Source organism: Nanorana parkeri, unplaced genomic scaffold (genome assembly GCF_000935625.1).
Source record: "Nanorana parkeri isolate BGI_ZX_2015 unplaced genomic scaffold, ASM93562v1 scaffold1461, whole genome shotgun sequence".
NCBI lineage: Eukaryota > Metazoa > Chordata > Amphibia > Anura > Dicroglossidae > Nanorana > Nanorana parkeri.
The window spans coordinates 346,136-365,321 of NW_017307729.1; the positions used below are offsets into that span (position 1 = coordinate 346,136).

The 19,186-nt window shown below is 49.2% G+C and overlaps 1 protein-coding gene across 1 annotated transcript in view; it reads right to left on the reverse strand.

Annotated features, from left to right (window-relative positions):
• Positions 1 to 3,853: 3,853 nt before the first annotated feature.
• The window catches only part of LOC108798378 (extracellular matrix protein 2-like), a 35,398-nt gene continuing 20,065 nt past the window's right edge, over positions 3,854 to 19,186 (reverse strand). Inside the window, exons 10-12 of the mRNA XM_018570122.1 lie at positions 7,743 to 7,882; positions 6,141 to 6,467; positions 3,854 to 4,034 (exon numbers count right to left, since the gene is read on the reverse strand). Of these exons, the coding sequence (XP_018425624.1) occupies positions 3,854 to 4,034; positions 6,141 to 6,467; positions 7,743 to 7,882 (648 nt within the window). The remainder of the gene's footprint in view (positions 4,035 to 6,140; positions 6,468 to 7,742; positions 7,883 to 19,186) is intronic.

A 19,186-nucleotide genomic window follows, 5' to 3' on the forward strand; every position in this document is an offset into this window, starting at 1 on the left:
GCCCCGTCAAGTAGCCCCTCCGCTCAGTCTCTCCTGAACCTGAAAAGAAGCGGCGACTGCATAGAATAAAATCCTCCGTGTGTCTCGGGTGTAATTCGGTATGAAGGAGACATTTGTCATTAGGACTTGGGTCATGGAAAGCGGTGGTGTTGGTGGAATGAACATCAATGATACAGGAAAGGGTGGAGAGGCCCGGAGCGGGACCATCCCTCTCCTATGGTTCTCTCTGGGAAACGTTTCATAGTCTCCTTCCGCCTGCTGCGTCTTTTTTGACTCCGGGCCTATTTGGCCGAGTCGTGGAAGGTTTAAGAGATTTCTCGTACGGCCGCTTCACCTGCTGTAAATGTGACCAGGATATTCCGCGAACAGACGCAGACCTCACAGAAATGTGCCGTGTGTCTTCCAGGCGCTCACAGACACGTCCGGGGGTTCAGAAGATAGTCATTCCAGTAGCGTGTTATTATGGAAAGAGATTAAAGCTGAACTCCGGTATACGCAAATATTGTCCACATACAAGAGTCATGTGTGTTCTTCCTGGAATCTCGGTGAGCTTCGTGTATTTCTTTCATATCTGTGCAGTAATCCAATGTGAGACTTAGAGCTTCCTGTAATAAAGACTGCTCACTGCTGCTCTCCTTCCTTGTGCAGGGTGACTGGTCTTGTCTCCGCCCCCTCCTGTAATAAAGACCGGCCACTGCTGCTCTCCTTCCTTGTGCAGGGTGACTGGTCTTGTCTCCGCCCCCCTCCTGTAATAAAGACCGGTCACTGCAGCTCTCTCTCCGTGTGCCGGGTGACTGATCTTGTCTCCGCCCCTTCCTGTAATAAAGACCGGTCACTGCTGTTCTCTCTCCGTGTGCAGGGTGACTGGTCTTGTCTCCGCCCCCTCCTGTAATAAAGAGCACTGCAGCTCTCTCCCCGTGTGCCGGGTGACTGGTCTTGTCTCCGCCCCTTCTGTAGTTTTCTACAGGCAGCTTGTAGCGTGAGCGACAGGCTGGGCCCCTCCCACAGCTCTGCTCTCTGCGCAGGCTATGTGCAGCACAGTGATGACGTCACTGCCTACTTCTATGTAATGATATCTGGGTTTGTAAAGGCATTTGGTGCACACATAGCGGATTTATATCCTTTGTGGCTATTGAGGAATGTTGATTTCTTGGCAGCGTCACGCGATTTTCAATGCAAAACTCGCTGTTTCCTCCTTTTCGGATTTCCTCGCGTACACCTTTACTACCGAAAATCAGCGCACAACAAATGGCTTCTTCTGATGCCAAAATAACGCAGACGGGACCGGGGGAATGCGGTGTTCTGGGAGGGGAAGTGACGGCTCCCCAGTGTTTGTGGCGCGGTCAGATTCCATGAGAACAGACGGAGGGGAGAGTTCAAGCGCTGCGAGAGTCGGGAAACATCTAAGTGTCGTGTTTTTTTTTCTGCCTGTGTTTTGTTATTGTTCATTTTCATTGTCTGTTTTAACGAGCGGCCCGATTCTTTGGCAAATCAATCCAAGTCCAATTTGCTGTAATTGCTTTTTGGAGCGTGCGGTCCTGAGACAGTAAACGAGGATATTTAAGATGCGGCGTTCTAACGTTTAATGGCAATGCTACGATGGCTTTTGGTCAATTTAATTACATTTTTTTATATATTTTCCTTTTACTACCAGTTGAGAATTGATCTTCTATGTCTCCGTACGCTACTTACATAACATCCTTATTATAGAAATAACAATTAAATACCACAATTGTTTTCATGACAATGATTTTGTAGGGCATTCTGGGTTTGCTAATAAGAAAGTCCAGCACTGCCCCCCTTAACTTGTTGACTGTTTCAAACTATAATGGCCATTCGACAATTTTATTTTTCATTATTTTATTTTCTTGCTACACGTTTACTTCTTTCACTTCTTATATAGCATCTTTATTTTAAATATAAATGATTATTATTATTATTATACAGGATTTATAGAGTAAATCCTGTACAATATAAGGAAGACATTACAATCACAATCAAGACAAGATGGTAAGGAGGGCCCTGCCCCTGAGGGCTTATGATCTAAAAGGCGAGGGGCCAGTGATACATGAGGGGGTAGCTGTGTGGGGGATGAATGGTATGAATGGGATCGCCTAAAGGCAGTCAAGGTGGCAGACAGACGGACAGGTATAGGGTAGAGAGTTCCAGAGGATGGGAGAGGCTCTAGTGAAGTCCTGGAGGCGAACATGGGAGGAGTTGACGAGGGAGCTGGAAAGCAGGAGGTCTTTTGAAGAGCGGAGGGGACACTTAGGCTGGGCACACAATTTTGGTCAATTTTATTTAATTTATTATTTTATTTTTACTACAAGTTTATAATTGATCTTCTACGTCTCCCTTCGCTACTTACATCACATCTTTATTTTAAAAATAACAATGAAATACCACGGTTGTTTTCATGACGTTTATTTTTGTAGGGCATTCTGGGCTTGTTGATAAGAAAGTCCTGCACTGCCCTTTAATGTATTAACCGCTTCAAACTACAATGGCATTTGGTCACTTTTATTTTTTGTTTTATTAGTTTTCTTTTTTTCTTCATACTACAAATTGATAATTGAGCTTCTATATCTTTCTTCACCACTTATACAAACATCTTTATTTTAAAATATACATTAAATGCCCGGTTGTTTTCATGACATTGATTTTTAATAAGAATACTTCTATTGTACCTACAAGTTTAATACCTTGGAATAAAAGTTTTACTTTTTAATGTGTTTCTTTGGGGCTTAACAAAATGGGAGTCTTTATTAGAAAAAATGGGTGTGGTTACTGAGGGGTGCGGTCACAGAGGGGTGTGTTCACTGAGGGGTGTTGTCACAGAGGGGTGTGTTCACTGAGGGGCGCTGTAAAGCTTTCTCGCACAGGGCGCCTAAGGTCTCGTTCACACTTAGGCGTATTGCATATGCGCGTCTGTCGCGCGTTTTTTTACCGCGATTTGCGGTTTCCGAAGGCTACTTTGTTGTATCCCAATGGAAACGCGCAACAAAACGGCCCAAAGTAGTACCTGTACCTTTTCAGGCGTGGGCCGTTTTTGTAGCGCGTTAGGGACGGGGCAGAAATACGCCAAGGTGGGAACGAGACCATTGAATACAATGGGATTTATATTTTTGAGCGTTTTGTAGAGCGTTCGTCGAGCGTAGAACGCGCTGCAAAACGTTCAGGTGTGAACGAGGGCTAAAGGCCTAAGGCCGGCCCTGCGCGCAGTTGCTGGTGTTTCGATAGCCAGTCTGCTATTGGCTATTTCAAATGAAATTAGCCAATAGCAGTCAGGCTATTGTCCCGGCTGCTTACATCCATCTATCGCCTGTGGAAGCTGGCCGGCAGGAGAATGGGGCCGTGCGCGCACGGTGGGGATTGGGGGGGCGGTGCCGCTGGAGGGGGGCTGGGGGAATGCAAGTAGCTGTGCTTGCCTAGGGCGCAAAATAGTCTAGCACCGGTCCTGCTCGTGCCCCTCTTCCGTCCCTATACCCTCTGTCCACCATTACCAGGGGTGTTTGGACAAGAGAAGAAAGGGAGGCCGCCCTCATGATCTCCGGCTCTTACCAGTGACTAGCTTCCGTGAACATGCTAATAAAAACAGGTCACACTTATTAACTTTCTCAATACACCTTTATTTATCCATATCATTGTAGGTAGGTTCAAAAAGATGAGTACCAGCACTCATCATATACACTTCCAAGTCTTGAGATTGACGGACATTAATCTCTGTGGATGCCTGCACTCTTCTTCAATATACAGTAACTTTATATTGTCCTTTTCTAGCCTTTTATTTGTAATACTTTGTAATTCTCCTTACTGAGGAATTTTCTTTGGTCTTCCACCAACGTTCCTTTCTTTAATAGTCCTCGTACTCATCAATTTGGGGCCTTAGGACGATGCTGTAATAGGTCTTGATGCAGGAGAATGCAGTGGGAGGTATGTGGCGCCGATTGATGTAATTGTTCTCCAGATGTACAGACACAAGGCTGGAATCTTCAGATATTCTGGTATCGCAGATGGAGTTCAGTGGCACATACCTGGGAAGTTGAAAGAAAGAAAAGTTAGTGCCGCCGACAGGATCTGTGAAGGCTGCGCCACTGCATATGCTCTATGGCCAAGTTTGTGGACAGCTGACATCACACCTAAGCTTGTTGGACATCCAATTGGAAAACCACGGCCATGTATATAAACTAGCTCCTGCCAAGGCTATGACAGTCTAAGCCAGGGGTGCCCACAATTTTTTGTGTTAAGATCTACTTTTCAAATGACGAGCTACATGAGATCTACCAACGAAAAAAAACTCCCTCGCTCTCTCTCTCCTGGCTGTCTCTCCTCTCTCTCTCCTGGCTTTCTCTCCTCTCTCTCTCTCCTGGCTTTCTCTCCTCTCTCTCTCTCCTGGCTGTCTCTCCTCTCTCTCTCCCCCCTGGCTGTCCCCCCTCTCTCTCTCCCCTGGCTGTCTCTCCTCTCTCTCCCCCCTGGCTGTCTCTCCTCTCTCACCCCTGGCTGTCATTCCTCGTTTTCTCTCCTGGCTGTCTCTCTTCACTCCCCTGTCTGTCTCTCCCCGCTCTCTTTCCTGGCTCACTTTGCTGTATTTTGCAAACACTGTAGTGCAACAGGCTATCTAAACTAATATTCTTGGATGTAATACATAGCACTACAACCCCCAGAATCCACCAGAAAGGTGTCGGGGAGCTCGGCTCAGCAGACTCGGGCTAATAGGTAATCATGTGTGTACAGCTGAATAAATATACCAACATGGAATAAAGGGGCCGCCATTCACACCCTTTGTGATCTACCAGCATCAGCTCTGAGAGCTACTGCTAGATCACCATCTACCTAATGGGCACCCCTGGTCTACACTCTACTGGGAAGGCTTTTTATTGACAAGAGGGTGTCTGTGGGACAATGAGACTGTCACAGGTCGGCTCAGTAGATCGGGAGGTGAGCGAACACATACCAGGTTCGCTCGCCTCTCGATCCTGTCACGGCTCTCTGCCGTGACAGGGGAGGGGCTGGATTCCCCTCTCCCCGCTCCGATCTGCCAGCGCTGACGGGCGGAACGGACGGGGGAGGGGGCGGGGACAGCTGGCTCTGCCTCTAGATAGGCAGAGCCAGCTGTCACTCACGCAGCTGGGCGGATCCCGTCATCTAAGTCGGGATCCGCTCCGGCTGCGGCGTCTCAGTATACCGCGAGCTACAGCTTTACTGAGCTTTGGGTCACGGGAGGGCGCTAGTTTGTGTCCTCCCGTGACCCTTAGGAGAACTATGGGGAAAAACACTGACCCCCATAGTTCTCCTTTAAGAACTTACAGATGTCCTAAGCTTTTCAACCAGCCCCCGGCCCCCCTACAGGAAAAAAAAGTCATCCTTAAAGGAGAACTATGGGGTCAGTGTTTTTCCCCATAGTTCTCCTAAGGGTCACGGGAGGACACAAACTAGCGCCCTCCCGTGACCCAAAGCTCAGTAAAGCTGTAGCTCGCGGTATACTGAGACGCTGAAGCCGGGACGGATCCCGACATTAATGTCTGGATCCACCCAGCTGCGTGATTGACAGCTGGCTCTGCCTATCTAGAGACAGAGGCAGCTGTACCCGCCCCCTGCCCCGTCCGTTCCACCAGTCAGCGCTGCAGGGAGCTGTGAGTGACAGTCACGGCTCTCTGCAGGGACAGGATCGAGAAGTGAGCGAGCAACGGTATGTGTTCCAGTTTCATTGTCACACGTCAGCTCGAGCTATGAGGATGACTGAAAATCACTCACAACATAGTTCTCATTTAGGATAAGAAAGTATAAGTCTTCCTTCTCTAAGCTAAACCCCATTTCTGGGACTAAGGCTAACTGTACATATGTAGAGAAATAAATTGATTCCGCTATCCATGCTAAACATTGCTATGCAGATATACAGATATCAGTCCTTTAGCAAAACTAAAGAGCATTCTTATAGGATTGACTTGACTTTACCAGTGCTGGCATTGGATGAACATTACTCACTAGAAATGTGTAGCCACTTAGATTGACATGTCAATGTACAGAGCATTACTTATGGCTGGGCTCCATCAGATAATCACCTAAGTATCAAAGCCACAATGTATTCATCAGAGTTCACGTACCATTGTGCCAACGCCGGCGATTGTGATATATTTTACCTGATTTTATTGAAGCTAAGACGAAGGGCCTGCAAAGATTTTAGGTTCAGAATGCCACGTGGTATGGTCTGCAGGTAGTTATTGTCCAGCAGAAGTTCAGTGAGAGACTTGTACAGGCCGAAGAAAGACACTGCATGGATGCCGTCATCTCTTAGGTGGTTGTGGGAAAGATGAAGGAACTCCAGTCCTGGTTTCATGTGAGCGAATACATATCCCGGAATGAGCTCAATGTGGTTGTGATGCAATATAAGCTGCTTTAATCCCCGGGGTAAAAAGGATGGCACGTGTACTAATCGGTTGTGAGACAAATCAAGGGACTCCACATTCCTGTGGGAACAAAAAGTATATTACACTGGTGCAGCTGGGCAGAGAAAAAGGTCTTCAACCCAAGTGGTGGGCATTGTCCACCACTTGGGCTGGGAACCCAATCCAGGTTCCCTTTTCGTAAGGGCACTTGGTACACTTTTGTCTGATACAACCCCCTTGTTATAAACTAGGTTTGTTGAGTTAAAGTGAAATTAAACCCTCAGATTTTTTAACATAAAACAATACTGTAATGTGCGCCTTCCTGTAATCCATGGTTGTTTCCCTTCTCTTTGCTGCTCTTCCTTTTAAATCTGTATCTCTTCTCATGCTATGGCAGAACTTCTGTTTTGCAGCAGACTGCCTTGTCTCAGGAATGGATACACGGTGTCTGTATATAGGTTTGCAACCTGAGCCAGCACTACAGGAAGAGGCACTGAGCTGAAAAGGGAAGTTCTCCCCAAGCATGAGAAGACATGAGGATTTAAAAGGAAGAGCAGCAAAGAGAAGAGAAACAACCATGGATTACAGGAAGGCGCACATTACAGTATTGTTTTATGTCTGAGGGTTTAATGTCACTTTAAACATCATATGAGGCTACTGGTATTCCATAGTAGACTATATCTAGAGGGTCACCTCTCTACCTCTAACCCCGTCACCGAACGTGTGCCTTCCGGGCCTGGTGGAGGATGTAGCTCCGACCAGGTCTGAACGTACAGGCTTGTAGGCCTAACCTTGGTTTATGCCCCGCAAGGCCATTGCCATGTGCTGGAAGAAACCCGCTCCACCAGAGTTGTCTTTCTGGAAGAAGCTGGCAAATGACAACTTACCTCTATACCAAGACACGTATGCCCACGGAGGATGCCCTGAAAAGTCCCACAAAGTATGGGATAGCTGGCTAGAATGCACTGACCCCGCTATAGTGAATAGCCCGTACAGCTGCACTTCGGTTCTACCGAACCGAAGGGGTCCTGGGGGCCCAAGCTAGCCAAAGGATCAGCCGAAGCTACGGCTGTATCCTTCAGCAGCTTTGTGAATAGGCCCCCTTTGTCTTATAGTATATCTGGCCCTGTACGTAGCAACCAACTGGAGATTACAGAGAAAGCAACACTTCACAGGATGTTAAAGGAGAACTATGAGGGGGGGGGGGGGAGCCTAGGGTGACGGGAGGACGCTAGTTTGTGTCCTCCCGTTACCCTAAGGAGAACTATGGGGAAAAGCCCTGACCCCGTACTTCTCCTTTAAGGGTACCAATAGTATTTCTCCCTAAGGAGCCGCAGTATTCCGGCCTGTACTCACATCAGGTGGATCCAAGCTCGAGGAGCAATGCCATCTTCCATTAGTCTGTTGTTACTCAGGGCAATAATACTCAAATTAAGGGTTTTATTGAGAATTCCTTCATGCACCGCCTCAATGCGATTATTCTCCAAATGCAGCTCCTGCGCAAAAACAGAAATAGGAAATCTGAATATGTGACGTGTGGAAAGACATCTGACAAGTATTAACGGCGGCGTGTTTTCAATGATCTGCTGCTAGTGTTTACTGGCAACATGTCTTCTGATTAAAGTCAGACAGTGAGTGGAGTACAAATGAGAGGCGCAGCTCCCCTTAGGGTCAGTCTAGCGTGGATAGAACGGTGCAGCATGGTGGGCTGGCAGCCCATTTTTTCTTTCACTTAGTAAAAAGGATCGCAGGGCAGATCAACAATCAAAATGTTACTCTATACAGTCCCCGGAATCGGTTATATTTCCCTTTTGCTTGATGACTCTTGAATGGTGAACACCTGCAAGTGCAGATTGGGAAAAGTAAAAACACACCGTCATGGAAGGGAGCTTTCCTGAACTAGATGGAAGTGGACTTGACTGATGGATTCGTCAATTTTCGTCCCTCCGTTAAAAACCCCCAATAAACACGCGGACTGCGCGACGTGGATTTTAACGGCCACAGCCGCCCCTTTTATTAAACCCAAACAACTTTAACAATAACTAAAGTAATAAACCAAATAATATACACAAATAATACTGTAAACGTTGGTTGACCTGAGAAGGGGTCTTTGGGTGCCCAACAGCCCAAAAAAACCTCTCCTAACACTCCACCCATGTCCCCAGCCGCACCACAACCAGCTCGAGGACACCTACTCCTTCCGGGTTCCCAAGGGGCCAGGCCCCGCCCCCTACAAATCCGGACACCAACAGGGGGAAGCACCCATACCAGCTGAGGGCCCCCCATTTTTGTAATGAACTCCGATTTTGTAGACCCCCCCAAAGACCCCCTAACCCGTCAAGCTGCCATGACAAAAGAACCCCCCAACCCACATAACTACAAAATTCAGGCAGGGAGGGACAACCTGCTTCCTTCGTCGGTTTCCAGAAAGAGGACGTCCCTCAGCCCTCGCAGTTCCTTCCAATGCGGCTCCTCCCGGACACCTGACCCCCACGTCCAATCAGGTTAGAGCACCTATTCCCACTTTACTTTAACTCTTTCTCCCAGGACTATTCCTTCCCCCCCCCAAACCCTTTCTCCCGGGACTATTCCTCCCCCCAGTCATGTAGACCCTCTGCTCAGTCTCTCCGGGTCTGTCTTTAAAAGGAAACAATAATGGTTTTGGGTAATTATTTATTGTAGGTTCTTTTTGTGAAGTTTTATACTTTTTTAATGAATATTTTTACACATGTAGTTGCAGTGGCCCCTTTAAGCCACCCAGCAGATGTTTCTCCTTAGAACACCTCTCCCCGCCATGATTGACAGTTCAGGGAGAGAGGGCCAGAAGGATGGCTGTGATTGACTTTCAAGGGCAATCTCTCCCCCTAGCAACGGAGCAGGAGATTGCTGGCTGTACGGACAGAACTGCAACCTCATCCCCAGCAAGGATGGAGCAGCCCTGGGAACCCGAAGAAGTAGGAGGGGTGCCTGGAGGTGCTAGATAAGCCAGGGCAGTACCATTAGGAGTCCAGTGGAAAGCCCAGGGAGGGAAGGGGAAATGTCCTCTTGTGCTGCCTGGGTTGATGGCATATGAGAGCCCTGGGACAGGGCTGGTATGTGCTAAATTGCTGCAACGAGTGAGCCTGAGAATCAGGGGAGGGCTGGGCATGTGGCTGCCATTTCCTATCTGGGTAGATTGGCCCATGAGCCTAGGGCAGAGTGGCCTGAACTGTGGGCCACATGCAGTTGCTGAGGGCAGAAGCTGCTGCAGAAGAGACCTTAAAGGAGAACTACGAGGTCAGTGTTTTTCCCCATAGTTCTCCTTAGGGTAACAGGAGGACACAAACTAGCGTCCTCCCGTCACCCTAGGCTCAGTATACCGCGAGCTACAGCTAGTATACTGAGACGCCGCAGCTGAAGCGGATCCCGACAATTATGTCTGGATCCGCCCAGCTGCGTGAGTGACAGCTGTCTCTGCCTATCTAGGCACCTCCCCCGTCCGTTCCGCCAGTCAGCGCTGGCGGCGCGGGCAGGGGGGAATCCAGCCACTCCCCTGTCACGGCAGAGTGCCGTGACAGGATCGAGAAGTGAGCGAGCGCCGGTATGTGTTCGCTCACCTCCCGATCTACTGAGCCGACCTGTGACAGTCTCATTGTCACGGGTCGGCTAGAACTATGAGGCTGAGTGCAGAGCACCCCCCTCATAGTTCTCCTTTAAGGCTGCTACTGAGCTGTGATCAGTGCCTGTGCTGTGTGTGATAGAGACCCCTGTGCTGCAGAGTGAGGTGCTGCTGTGCTATGTGAAAAGAGCTGTGTGGTGTGCCATCCAGAGACTGACTTAGGGTTGCCACCCGTACGGGAATGACCCGGACAGTCCGGTTTTGGAATCCTGTGCCCGGGTACACTCCTTTGGCAGACCCGGGCACAGGATTCAAGCCGCAGACTTGCTCAACTGACAGCTGGCTGTGAGTGGCGAGCCGCGAGGTGCTACAGTGTTCGGGTTTGGCTTGAAGAAAAGGTGGCAACCCTAGACTGACTGCAAAGATCATCAGTGGCAGGGAAATACAGGGCAGAGCCACTAGAACAGAATCTCCATGTGGAGGTTTGAGAAGTAGACCCAAAGCCTGCCAGGCTACCTTTTGCTTGACCTGAAGCTGAGGCCTATTGTCAATCCACCACTATCCTGCGCCCAGAAGCAACCATCAAGGAAACTATATCACAATGCTGGAGTAGTAAGGGTCCTATAGGTCGCCCTGGTGTGTTGATTTGGCTGTTGCTGCCACCTTGGCAGGAAAAACAATAGAGACAGGCCGGGAGCTATGGAAGAAACTGCAATAAGCGAAAGGCCTACATGACAAGTGTGGGAAAGGGAACCAGAAGATAAAAGGGTTAAAGGGAAAAAGGAAAGTGAATTAGGGGAGGGATACTCACGGGATTGGAGGAGGAAGCTTTACAGGAAGAGCTTTGGAGAGTATCCGGGAAGGAGGAGTCTCAGGAGCCAGCTTGACCAGGAGAAGGAACAGGACTTCCCGCCTGCCCTGGTATGGTTTTAGTGGTGTCAAAGTTGTCGCAGCATTCTGGCGGTTTGGATCCTTGAAGGCATTTTGTCTGGGTTGGATAATTTGACGGGGGGGACCCATCGATGGTGTGGGTGGCCTTCTGTGGTGGTAAGGTCAAACGTGATGACCTGGTAATAGGGACCACGGTGGGTCTGCGGGCAATTTAAGTACGTCCCCGAGGCGGTGTATGGCGGCTGGGGGTCATTCCGTTTTAAGAAAGGTGGCCGCAGACACTGGCCCGAGTTTGGATAGTTATAGTGCCTTCAAGGACCTTGAAACCTAGCAAGTCCTACCGTACGGTTACTTGGTTATTGTTGTTTTTTTTGGTTGTTATTTATAAGAGTTATTTATAAAGTTTTGTAATAAAAGGCTGCTGTGGTCATTTATACTCCAGCCCTGGTGTAGTGTGTTAATTGGAGAAGGGAGGGGATGGGGAATCGAAGGTAAAGGGAGTGGTAGCAGTAAAAGGGGGACCTCTGAGCTACCTTAGTCATGCCCAAGGGCTCCACAAAAGGTAATAAAGGGTAACATGCAGCAGGTTGAGCCGCAGATATGTAAGGAATGATATAGTGTACCAACCTCTCCTGACACATTATACATGGGAGAAAAGTAATAGGTAGTATCCAGCCTGAAAAATGAGAATGTATGTACTGGCGGGGTCTGTAAGTACAATGGTTGCAGTAACTGTCCTGTCTAGGCCTAGTCTGTTCTGTAGCATTAGCTCTCCGGAGACATTGCCTCTATTATTATCTCTCCGCACTTCTTTCTGTTTCTTTCCAAAGAAAACATTTTCTGGACGTGGGATACGATTCTCGTGGTTTATAGACTCCTGCATGCCTGAGTATCTGTATGTGTACACAAATGTCAATGTCTATGCATAGCTCCGGGAGAAGACAGGCTGGCTTGGCAGAGGAGTTCATTGCCAACCGGGATTGTGCTTTGATTGTTTTGGCCAACTCTGAGGACCACGTGTTCACCGCAAAACAGGACTACAGCCCAGGTTTATGATACTGAAAATCTCCAGACAATGTAGAGATGCCAATCCAGATTGTGGCCCATGATCCTCAAAGTCTTGCCACATGATGGTAGACTCGGTCGTATACTGGAATCAATATTTATGGTGCAACCAGCAACTCCGCCTACCTGCCCTCACGTGAGGTGACATCACCATGGACGTAGCAGGATGACAACATGCAATAGTTATAGCACCCTCCAAGCGTTCATAAGTTGGTAAATGTCATTAGGGTCACTTCTGAGTTGGCAAATAGGAGCCAGCTACCACTGAGAGACTTAGGAGACCTTTTTACGATGCTACCAATACGTAATCCTTAAAGGAGAACTGTGAGTGATTTCCACTCCTCCTCATAATTCGGGGCGACGTGTGACAATGAAACTGTCACACGTCGGCTCAATAGATCGGGAAGTGAGCGAACACATACCGTCGCTCGCTCACTTCCAGATCCTGTCCCTGCAGAGAGCCGTGACTGTCACTCACGGCTCCCTGCAAGGATTCCCCCCCCCCTCCCCTGTCCGATCCTCCAGCGCTGACTGGCAGAACGGACTGGGGAGGGGGCGGGTACAGCTGGCTCTGCCTCTAGATAGACAGCTGGGCGCATCTCGACAGTAATGTCGGGATCCGTCCCGGCTGCGGCGGTCTAAGTATACCGCGAGCTGTAGCTCCCTATATACTGAGCCTAGGGTGACGGGAGGACGCTAGTTTGTGTCACCCCGTTACCCTAAGGAGAACTATGGGGAAAAGCCCTCACCCCATAGTTCTCCTTTAACCTCTCCCTGCTGTGAGGCCTGTGCCACAGTATTGTTGCCATATCCTGTTTCCTGTAACCAGTATCCTGTTTCTGCCTTGGACCCTGACTGCTGACCTTTACCCCTGAGGTCTCCCGCTCTGTGGCTCCCGGCCTTCCTCTTGTTGCCCTGCTCCCCAGGTTATGACCGGCCCTGTTATTTTCTGTGGGTGATTTGACGTTTGTATATAGTGTGGCTCTTGTCTGCTTCTTGCGGCTGGCGGTGGGATTGCCGGTGTTTATGTGGTTTTATATATCTAATAAACTATCATTCACAAAGATTGTTGTGGCATCTGCAGTGTGGTCACATACAGTGGCGTCACAAGGAGGGTGCGGGGGAGTGCGGCCTGCACCCGGGTGACACCATTGGTGTCACCCCCCCCTCTGAAAAGTCGGGCGCTCGGTCATGGACCGAACACCCGACAGTGTCAGGAAATCTGTTCACATGTACTGTATAGGTACCCGCACGTGGTCTTGGGACACCCGTTCTCGGAATCCTGACAGCCCCACTCCATCCAAAACTAGTTAAAAGAGTTTTTGGCCAAAGTTTGGATACACGCGTATCAAGAAAGCAAGATCTCTATAGAGTGGTGTAAAAACCGCAGAAGATCGGGGGAATTAAAAGGAGAGTTATGGACAGAACACATTGTACTAGGTCAGTACAGACTGATTAAGAATGAGAGTGCGCAAGAGTGGACTGATGTTGTTTTGGCTGGAGATGTAGGAGATGTAGGCCTTAGATGGATCACATTTGGCTCTGACTTTCCAAGCATATAAGCCAAGGTGTGGAGTGGAAGCCATCGCGGCACACTGCTAAATATAGCTCGCTTTATGATGGGTAGCACAGGGAAGCCTTCTTAGAACAGGAGGTGTCCACGTGTCTCATTCCATCACTGATCCTCCTTGTAGGACAGTGGGAAAATCATTTCTTCACGCCCCCAACGGCTAAATACACATGCAGGACTGCAAGTATAGCCTAATATTATAGACAGGGCCGTGTTTCCCACAAGGCCAACCGAGGCCTCGGCCTTGGAGCAGCAGGGAGTGGAGGGGCAGCAGGGGCGTGGAATTCCTATCTCCTGACGCCCGGGACACGCGGTTCCAAACGTCGGGCGGGTGGTTGTTTTCTACATTTAGCCCGGCTTTGGGCAAGCAGGGCTAAATGTAGAGCGGGGAAGCCGCCCCGCCGTTTTGTACAAGTAATCTCGGTGATGTAGCCGAGATCACTTGTATGCAGCCTGCAAGTCTCTCAGCGCCGCCCCCTCGTCCACACGTATCTGTTGCGTGTGGAACGCAGGGAAGTTCCGGCTTGCGTTCCAGCCGTCATAGGCATATGAAGGCCGGTTGGTTTCGCGCATTACGCATATCACCGTTAACTGTAGTTCTCCTTGCTGGCCGGATCGCAGGCGCTGTTGTGGCGTAATAGACACACACACAGAATCACTGCATGCGAGTCAATTGAGAAAATAGGGAACTGGTATGGTGGACTCGGTGCTGATCGGTTCTCTTGTTACAATAATGACAGCAGAGATTACAGCCATAGAAGTAAGAGTGAAGCAAGGAATAATAAACAAAGAATACTGAAAATAGATTTCATTCCTTTTTCTGCTGACATAAAACTTTAACCCCAAACAGTCAACTGACTGAACTACAGTTAACGGTGATATGCGCATGCGCGAAACCAACCGGCCTTCATATGCCTATGACGGCTGGAACGCAAGCCGGAACTTCCCTGCGTTCCACACGCGACAGATACGTGTGGACGAGGGGGCGGGGCGCTGAGAGCCGACTCAGCGTCCCATCGCCATGGCAACCGCCCGTGCCTGTCCGATCTCCCGGTCGAACGGCTCACTTACATTTACGCGCCGCTAGTCAGCCACAATTATCCACAGGCTATTTACATTTGATGGCGGGAATGGCTGTGCTGACTCTGTGCTGATGTTTTTTCTTAATGGGAGGAGTCTGTGTTAATCTCACATTTGGATGTCTATTTAAGGTGCTTATTGTTCCATTGCTGTGTTATTCTGAGCCTGATGAAGGGGACCCTCTGAGGCCCCCGAAAGCGCGTCCATTTGAATGGCAATGTGCCAATAAATGGACTATTGCTTGATTACATTTTGGAGTGCTGGTCAGCGGCGTATTTAACTTTGCTGCTGCCCTAGGCAAGGCAGCAGCGCCGCCCCCTCCCCCGCAGCTTCTCGGAAAATCCCACGGTCACTACAAGCACCCACCCGGCCACGCGGGTCTTTTCTTTTCGGTAAGGAGTGCAGCGAGATCTCTTGACTTTTAAATGAATCAAAAAACCCTTCAACTGAATCACCGTCTAGCACAGTAAAGCCTTCTTAGAACAGAAGGTAACCACATGTCTCATTTCGTTACATATCCCATAATAAGAGGATTGTTTCTCATCCACTGTGCTATGCACTGATTCGGTTGGAGGACTTTTCGATTCCTTTGGTCCCTTCCCACAACACCCTTAAGGCTCTGTTCACACCTAGGCGTATCGAATATGCGCGCGTGACACACGTTTTTACCGCGATTCGCGGTAAAAAAAAAACGCGCGACAAACGCGCGTTTCCGAGGGCTACTCGGCTGTATCCCAATGGAAACGAGCAACAAAAAGGCCGCAAAGAAGCTCCTGTACCTTTTCAGGCGTGGCCCGTTTTGTAGCGCGTTCAGACGGGTTGAAAAACAGCAAGGTGTGAACCGTACCCATAGAAGACAATGGGATTTTCATGTTTGAGCGTTTTGTAGAGCGTTCGTAGAGCGTTGAACGCGCTACAAAACGTACAGGTGTGAACCAGGCCTAAGGCCCCATTCAGACGTAGCGATTTATCAAGGGATTTCCGCCGCGATATCGCGCATTTTTGCCGCACGATATCGCGAGAAGTCGCTAATGATATTCAATGGAGCTGTCTTAGCTCCATGTCGCGCGTCGCAAGTCGCTTCTACAGGACCTTTTTTTCGGCGGACCTTGCTTTTTTCTATGGAGACCGACGGAGAAGGTCGCGCAAACGTCGATGGATCGTCGCTGGAACGTCGCCCCGAAAGTCGCGCTATCCCGGCCGCTGCAAAAGGTATGTCGCTACGTGGGAATGGGGCCTAATGGTTGTACTTGCACGTTTATGATGGGAATCCCAAGACTTTGAAATCTTCAGTAATCCCGCTTAGAACATGTAACGTTTATCCCGGCCAGTGAGGGACAGTCATTCATTAAAACCCTTCTAGGGACTTGTGGTATGACGCCTCATTCTGGGATTGCAGACGAGTATTTATAAAGTGGAAATCAAACCTGGAAGAGAATGTTTTAGAAAGCCGTCTCGTGAGTCAGCTACCTAGATCACAAATAACCCGTATTCCAGTAACAGTCATAACGGTTATGTTTATTACAGGCCTGCGTTTGACATCCCTCACAATTATCCCAACTACATGTGCTTTAGCATACGTATGGTTTGAAATAAGGTCGTAGCTTTTAAGACGCAGTGGGTGGCATACCGGATGAGGCAATACTTTTTCAAAGCTGAATTCCAGGTGGATTTGGGCAAACACCATTTATAAGGCATATACACTATATTGCCAAAAGTATTGGGACGCCTTTACACGCACATGAACTTCAATGGCATCCCAGTCTTAGTCCGTAGGGTTCAGTATTGGGTTGTCTCCGCCTTTTGCCGCTATAACAGCTCCGCCTCTTCTGGGAAGGCGTCCACAAGGTTTAGGAGTGTGTCTATGGGAATGTTGGACCATTTGGGAGGTCAGGTACTGATGTTGGGGGAGGGGCTCGCAGTCTCCGCTCTAATTCATCCCAAAGGTGTTCTATGGGGTTGAGGTCAGGACTTTGTGCGGCCAGTCACGTTCCTCCACCCCCAAACTCCCCCCTCCATGTCTTTATGGACCTTGCTTTGTGCACTGGTGCGCAGTCATGTTGGAACAGGAAGGGGCCGTCACCAACATTTTCACACAAAGTTGGGAGCATGAAATTGTCCAAAATGTCTTGACAAGACACGCCCATCAGATTGCCAGACAGAGAAGCGTGATTGGTCACGCCAGAGAACACGCCTCCACTTCTCTATAGTCCAGTGGCGGCGTGCGTTACACCGCGGCATCCCACGCTTTGCATTGCACTTGGTGATGTGCGGCTTGGATGCAGCTGCTCGGCCATGGAAACCCATTCCATGAAGCTCTCTACGCACTGTTGTTGTGCCAATCTGAAGGCCGCATGGAGTTTGTAGGTCTGTAGCTATTGACTCTGCAGACAGTTGGCGACTTCTGCGCACTGTGCGCTTCAGCATGCGCTGACCCCGCTCTGTCATGTGACGTGGCCGACCACTTCCTGGCTGAGTTGCTGTTGTTCCCAGAGAATTTTTGAACCACCTCCTTTGATAAACGTCAGCTTTGGTGGAATGGAAGGGTGCCGACTGGGCCATATACTGGAGTCAGCAGGACTTGGCCGAAATGTGACCAGTGTGTGGCCAGTTTAAGTATATTTTCCCACCAGGCCTCATGGGCCCTGCAGTGTCCCACACGCACTGATGTTGGGCAAAATCAATGGTACATATCCAGCATTTAGGAAATGCTGACCTTAACAATATCTTTTCTGTGTATCAAGCCGACTTAGCAGCATGACTGCTGGGAATGTATCACTCCGGCCATGTGCATAGCTCATATAGCCTAACCAAGAAAATGTCAAACTACACACAGCTATTTGAGTTCTTGGCAGCTATCGATTCAACAGCTGGCTTTCCAACCCAAACCACTGGGAACTACGGCCAGCGCAGGCCACTGATCACGAGGAAAGGAAAACGCAACACCAAAAAAGAGCAAATATTCACTGCTTACCCTGCTTTGGCTTCTTCCCTCCTTAAACACAAAGCAGCCAGGTGGATGGAACCACCGATGTGATCTTAGGATAAATAATGAGGAGAAGTGTCTTTTTTTTTCCATAAGGCATTGCTTGCTAGCTCTGTACAAGCAATGGCTCCATGAAAGAAGGCCCTGTGCAATGTGTGCAATGTGTGCAATGTGTGCAATGTGTGCAATGGTATATGATCACAAGGGAAAGAAGGAAATCCCAAAAGGATGAAGTGCAATTATAAAAAGAAACTCTGCCCCTGTGTTATTACTGCCCTCATCTGTATTTCAGAAGGCGTCACCGTTCAACGGCAGACTTGCAGCTGAGCTGTTACTTGTAGTTCTACAAGTATATACAGACCTCTTGCCCCTGGTTCTGCAGGCATGCAGGGCTGTGCTGGTCCTCTTAGTCCTCCAGGCATGTACTCTGAACATGACTCACACTTGCACCAGTCTGGCAGTTTTAGGTGTCGGCCGACCTCTCCTGCTGTTTCTTATACAGCTTCTCGGCCAATCAGCGCAGTCCGCTTGTGGCCAATCCTGTGGATCCTCCCTCTTCCTGTCTCTATTTAAACTCAGGGCAGCGAACGGCACGCTGCCCTGAGCAACGCTTTCCCAAGCTAGTTGCCGAGTCCCACATTCGCAATTGAACCTGAATTGCTGGAAGTTTGCCCGTGTACAGAACCTTTGGTTTGTCCTTGGAAATCCCTATCTACAGTCTGCTCTGGGCTTCGCTTTGTCCTTGGATATCCCTGTCTACAGCCTGCCCTGTGCTTCGCTTTGTCCTTGGATATCCCTGTGTAAAATCTGCCCTGTGCTTCGCTTTGTCCTTGGATATCCCTGTCTACAGTCTGCCCTGTGCTTCTCTTTGTCCTATGATATCCCTGTCTACAGTCTGCCCTGTGCTTCTCTTTGTCCTTGGATATTCCTGTCTACAGTCTGCCCCGTGCTTTGCTTTGTCCTTGGATATTCCTGTGTACAGTCTGCCCTGTGCTTTGCTTTGTCCTTGGATATCCCTGTGTACAGTCTGCCCTGTGCTTTGCTTTGTCCTTGGATATCCCTGTGTACAGTCTGCCCTGTGCTTTGCTTTGTCCTTGGATATCCCTGTGTACAGTCTGCCCTGTGCTTCGCCATTGTCCTTGGAAATCCCTGTCTACAGTCTGCCCTGTGCTTTGCTTTGTCCTTGGATATCCCTGTGTACAGTCTGCACTGTGCTTCGCTTTGTCCTTGGAAATCCCTGTCTACAGTCTGCCCCATGCTTCGCTTTGTCCTTGGAAATCCCTGTCTACAGTCTGCCCCATGCTTCGCTTTGTCCTTGAAAGTCTTAGTCTTCAGCCTGTGCCTAACCTTTGATTCGTACCCTGTACCTGGTAGGTGAGTTGGGTGGACCTAGGGATTGTGACCTGGGGTCAGCACGCAGCCAAGCCCATCTCCACCATCAGGAGCTCTGGCGAATACCGGCTGGCCCTTAGATTCCACATCCTGGGGGACCCCGTGCCACCTACTCAGCATTGGAGCACCCTGACTTGTATTTAAACTTCCTGCTTAAGCTGACTTCCACTGCCTCATTCACATACCTGCTCTGTTCCCCTGCTTGTACTCCAGCTCTG